Source organism: Chenopodium album, chromosome 6, assembly GCF_948465745.1.
Source record: "Chenopodium album chromosome 6, dcCheAlbu1.1, whole genome shotgun sequence".
NCBI lineage: Eukaryota > Viridiplantae > Streptophyta > Magnoliopsida > Caryophyllales > Amaranthaceae > Chenopodium > Chenopodium album.
Window position 1 is genome coordinate 33,184,533 of NC_137839.1, and position 5,640 is coordinate 33,190,172.

At 36.4% G+C, this 5,640-nt stretch overlaps 1 protein-coding gene across 1 annotated transcript; it reads left to right on the plus strand.

Moving 5' to 3' along the window:
* Positions 1 to 202: 202 nt before the first annotated feature.
* On the plus strand, positions 203 to 1,686 carry LOC145636872 (uncharacterized). The gene is made up of 3 exons (XM_081688410.1): positions 203 to 679; positions 755 to 906; positions 990 to 1,686. The coding sequence occupies exons 1-3, from the start codon at positions 203 to 205 to the stop codon at positions 1,684 to 1,686; spliced, it is 1,326 nt and encodes a 441-aa protein (XP_081544536.1).
* Positions 1,687 to 5,640: the final 3,954 nt, after the last annotated feature.

The following is a 5,640-nucleotide window of genomic DNA, read 5'->3' on the forward strand; positions in this document are numbered from 1 at the left end:
TTTTCAAACCTGCTCCAACTACTGTGCAAGCTAATTCTGATGCTAATTGGAGAGTGGTGGGAAGGAAGCAAAGAAGTCATAGTAATCCTCCTGTCTTCACTAGTGTTCCTAATTCTAACACTTATGCTGCATTAGTTAGGGATGGGGATGGTGCTGGAGAACTTGTTCCTATCGGAGGTGATGGTAATCCCCCTCTGGGGTCATGATTATCCTATCATGGAATATTAGGGGTCTTAATGATCCCTGCAAAGTAGTTTCTCTTAAGAAACTGCTAGCTGAACAGTGTGTGGATGTTGTTGGTATTATGGAAACTAAAGTGAAGTCTGATAAAAGTGTTAAGCTTCAGAAGAAATTTGGATCTGCTTGGTCTTGGTTTTGTAACTACTCATCTTCACATAGGGGTAGACTCTGGGTTGGCTGGTCTCATGACAAGGTTAATCTTTTAGTCATCTCCTCTCATGAGCCGTTCATTCATGTCCAAATTAGCTCCAAGGATCTTCAATATCAGATTTTCTGTACCTTTGTGTATGGCTTACACTCTATTCATGATAGGTTACCTCTCTGGGATGGTATTTCTAGTCTTGGAGCTGTTTCTGGGCCTTGGCTTGTTATTGGTGACTTTAATTCTGTTCTCAATTCTTATGATAGAGTTAATGGTAATGCTGTCACTAATTATGAGGTCAACCATTTAAGAAGTTTTGTTGACAATCTTGATCTTTGTGAGCTTATGAGTAAAGGTTCTTTTTACTCTTAGTCTAATAAGGGTCATGTTGATACTAGAATTGCTACAAGGATTGATAGGGGGCTTGTGAATCAGGCTTGGTTGAACAAGTATTCTCATATTGAATCTATCTATCTTCCTCCTCTCCTTTCTGATCACAACCCTCTCTTGGTTGAAGTGAGTAGGTTTGTTGCTACTAAGGGGAGACCTTTTAGGTTTCTTAATTGCCTGGCTGATCATGCTGATTTTTGTTCCATTATGGAAAAAGCTGGCAAAGTGTTACAGATTGTTCTGCTATGGTTACTATTTGGCAGAATTTGAAGTCTGTCAAAAAGAACCTGAAAGATCTGAACACTAAGTATTTTGCTAATGTTGATGAGAAAGTTGATGTGGCTCTTGCCTCTTTGAAAGCCATTCAAGACCAGCTTGCTGTGGATTATTCCAATTCTGACCTTCATGTTAAAGAGGCTGAATTTGTAACTATGGTGAAGCATTGGATGTATATCCAGGAGTCCATTTATAAGCATAAATCTAGTGTTGATTGGATTAAGCTGGGGGATTCTAGTTCTCACTACTTTTCTGTTATGAAGCACAAGCAAGGTAGAAATAGAATTGATTCTATCTTCACTGAAGATGATGTCCTTTTGAAAGATCATGTTCTTATTGAAAATGAGATTGTGGGGTTCTATAAAGGGCTTCTTAGTTCTAGTGCTAGTTCTCTCCCTGCTGTTGACTTAGCCACTATTAGGAGAGGTTCTCAACTTAGCTCTAGCTCTATTGATATTTTGACTTTTGTGGTTACTACTTCTGAGATTGATAGTGCTCTAGCTCAGATTGGAGATGATAAGGCGCCTGGAATTAATGGTTTTAATGTTGTTTTCTTCAAAAAGGCTTGGCCTATGATCAAAACTGATATTTATGCTGCTATCTTCTCTTTCTTTGAGACTGGTGTCATTGCTAAGTAGTGGAATTGTACAACAATCACCTTAGTGCCTAAGGTTCAGCATCCTTCTTATGTCAGAGAGTTTAAGCTTATTGCTTGTTGTACCATGTTGTACAAGCTGATCTCCAAAGTTCTCACAAACAGGATTTCTAAAGTGGTGGGGACTGTTATTAATGATGCTCAAGCTGGGTTTATCCCAGGTAAGCACATTGGTGACAATATTCTCCTGGCTACTTAATTGATCAAAGGCTACTCTCATAAGTTTGTTTCTCCTAGATGCATGATCAATATTGACTTGAGAAAGGCCTATGACTCTGTTGAATGGCCATTTTTGCAGACTGTTTTAAAAGAGCTTAGTTTCCCTCATTCTGTTGTGAAATGGATTATGACTTGTGTCTGCTCTATTTCTAACACTGTGATGGTTAATGGCTTTCCTGCTAAACCTTTTTCTGCAAAAAAAGGCCTTAGGCAAGGAGATCCTATGTCTCCTTTTCTTTTTGCTCTTTGTATGGAGTACCTCTCTAGGTGCCTTAAGGAAATGACTGGGAATCCTAATATTAATTTTCATCCTAGATGTGAGAAATTAGGTATTACCCAAATGATGTTTGCTGATGATCTTCTCCTCTTCTCTAGGGCTGATTCCATCTCTATTCAGCTTCTCTTGCAGGCTTTCCAGAAATTCTCTTGTGCTTCTGGTCTGATGGCTAATTTAAGTAAGAGTGAGGTTTATTTTGGAGGTATCCCTGATTCTGATAAAGATCAGCTGCAAACTGTTCTTGGTATGAGTATAGGTAGTTTTCCTTTTAGATATCTTGGGGTGCCCTTGTCTTCTAAAAAGCTTACTGTTGCTCAGCGTAGGCCTTTGGTTGAAAGGGTTACTGCTAGGATTGGATGTTGGACTTCTAGACACTTGTCTTATGCTGGCAGGTTACAGCTTATCAAAAGTGTTCTCTTTGGTATTCAGGCTTATTGGGCTCAGATTTTCATTCTTCCTAAGAAGATTCTTAGGGAAATTGAAACTAAGTTCAGGGTTTTCGGACTGGGAAGAACACTTATGCAAATAAGGACCCTGTCTCCTGGCATCATATGGCTCTTCCTAAGGTTTGTGGTGGCTGGAATATTACCTCTCTTGGTGATTGGAGTAAAGCTGCTATTTGCAAGGTTCTTTGGGATCTTGCTCACAAATCTGACAATATGTGGGTGAAATGGGTGCATACCTATTATTTCAACAATAGGAATATTTGGACTGCCACTATTCCCAAGAAATGCTCCTGGGTTTTGAAGAAAATCTTGACTTGCAGAGATATTATTGATGATATTGGTGGCTGGTCCTCTATTATGAAAAATGGGAAAATGAGTATTGCTAAACTCTATAACCAGATTCGACCACAGGCTCCTAAAGTAGGGTGGAAAAGAATTGTTTGCAATAACCAAGCCGCTCCTAAGAGTATTTTCATTACTTGGCTAGCTTTGCTTGACAAACTTGCCACGAAGGACAGAATTGTTAAGTGGAATGCAAGTTGTGATCCTATTTGCTTTTTCTGCCAGAACTCTTGTGAATTTGTCTCTCACTTGTTCTTCTGCTGTCCTTACTCTAAGACTATTTGGGAACATATTTTGAAGCTTCTTGATGTGAAAAAAGCAGTTCAACCTTTTCACATTGAACAACAATGGATAGTTAAGAATTGCAGGAAGTCTAGCAGCAAGGGTAGAGTATACTCTATGTGTTTTGCTGAGGCTATCTACAGTATATGGCTGCAGAGGAATAGTTTGATGTTTACGGGTGACTGTAAACCTGCAGATATTGTCTTTCATGACATTATCTATCATGTTGCTATTATGTGTAAAGGAACAGATAGGAAGCTGCTTTTGCTTCACTGATTTGGTATTGCAGTTGTCTTTGTTGTTGCAGTCTGCTTCTGTTCTGTTGTTGTTGCTGTTTGTTGTTGTGCAGTGCTGTGTGTTGTTTCTGTTGTTGCTGCTGCAGTTCTGGTTTTGTTCTGGTGATGTTGCTATTTGTTGCTGTTGTAGTTTGTGTGTTGCTTTTGGTCTGCTGTAGTGGTTAGGGTGGCAGCAGGTGGTTCTGCTCTTCTGTTGTTGCTTTTCCTAGCTGTTGCTTGGCTTTGGGTGGCAGCTGCTCTGGTGCTTCTGCTCTGCTAGTTGCTGCTGTTCTGGTTGCTGGTTTCTAATTGATGTTGTTTTGGTTGCTGTTATTTTGGCAGCTAGTGCAGTTGCTGTTTGGGTCTGCCGTTGTTCTATTTGCTGTCCCCGGTCTGCTACTATTGCTGTTCTTGGGTGTGCTGCTGTTGTTTGGCTTTTGGTCTTGTGTTGTGGCTGTTTGGCCTTTAGGTCTTTGGTGTTTGGGAGTTTTTGCTTAGCTTTTGTAAGCATTAACTTTGTATGCTGTAATTTGCTTACTTTGGTATTAAAATCTCTATTTACCAAAAAAAAAAAAAAAGCTTTTTGTATCAAAAGAAAGTAAAACACATTTAAACAAAGCTTTTTAAATAAAATGAAACTCAAACACATTCAGACAATGCTTTTTTAATCCAATGAAGATTAAATCCATTCAACGAATCTAATTTAATCAATTGAAAGTCAAACACATGCAAACAAAGCTTTTTGAATTAAATAAATGTCAATCAAATTCAAACAAAGGTTTTTAAATTAAATGAAATTCAAAAACATTAAAACAAAGCTTTTTAAATCAAAGGAAAGTCAAATACATTCAAACAATTCTTTTTTAATCGAATGAAGGTCAAATGCATTCAACGAATCTAATTGAATCAATTGAAAGTCAAACACTTTGCGAACAAGGATTTTTAAATTAAATGAAAGTCAAACATTCAAAAAAAGCTTTTTGAATTTAATGAAAGTCAAACACATTCAAAAAAAGCTTTTTAAATCGAATTAAAGTCAAATGCATTCAACAAAGCTAATTAAATCAAATGAAAGTCAAACACATTCAAACAAAGCTTTATTAATCAAATAAAAGTCAAACACATTAAAACAAAGCTTTTTTAATCAAATGAAAGTCAAACACATTCAAACAAAGATTTTTGAATCAAAAGAAAGTCAAACACATTCAAACAAAGCTGTTTGAATCAAATGAAACTCAAACACATTCAAACAATGCTTTTTGAATCGAATGAAGGTTAAATGCATTCAACGAATCTAATTGAATCAATTGAAAGTCAAACACATGCGAACAAAGTTTTTTGAATTAAATGAAAGTCAAACACATTCAACGAATGAAGGTTAAATGCATTCAACAAAGCTAATTTAATCAAATGAGAGTCAAACATATTCAAACAAAGCTTTATGAATCAAATGAAAGTCAAACACATTAAAACATAGATTTTTTAATCGAATGAAAGTTAAACACATTAAAACAAAGCTTTTTGAGTCAAGTGAAAGTCAAACACATTCAAACAAAGCTTTTTTAATCAAATGAAAATCAAACACATTAAAACAAAGATTTTTGAATCGAATGAAAGTCAAACACATTCAAACAAACCTTTTTGAATTAAAAGAAAGTTAAACACATTCAAACATAGCTTTTTGAAACAAATTAAAGTCCAACACATTTAAACAAAGCTTTTTGAATGAAATGAAAGTCATATAAATTCTAACAAAGCTTTTTGAATCAAATGAAAGTCAAACACATTCAGTTGATGTTTGCTGATGATTTGCTGTTTTTTGCTAGAGCTGATTTTGGTTCTATTAAGTTTCTTTTAAATGCCTTTGAGAAGTTTTCTGGAGCCTCTGGTTTGTCTGCTAATCTCAATTAAAGTGAGGCGTATTTTGGGGTTTTGGTGGAAACTGAAAAGGATAACTTGCAATCTTTTCTTGGGATGAGTAGAGGTGATCTTCCTTTCAAGTACCTTGGTGTTCCCTTGTCTTCAAAGAAGTTGACCATTGCTCAGTGTAGACATTTGATTGAGAAATTTACTGCAAGAATTGATAATTGGTTTGC

Bases quoted from the DNA above. Each gene is read 5' to 3' on its own strand.
- LOC145636872 (XM_081688410.1), top strand. From the start codon at position 203: ATGATTATCCTATCATGGAATATTAGGGGTCTTAATGATCCCTGCAAA. The intron at 680-754 runs GTCAACCATTTA...TTTTACTCTTAG, and splicing joins ATGCTGTCACTAATTATGAG to TCTAATAAGGGTCATGTTGA. The intron at 907-989 runs GTTTGTTGCTAC...TTATGGAAAAAG, and splicing joins CTCTTGGTTGAAGTGAGTAG to CTGGCAAAGTGTTACAGATT.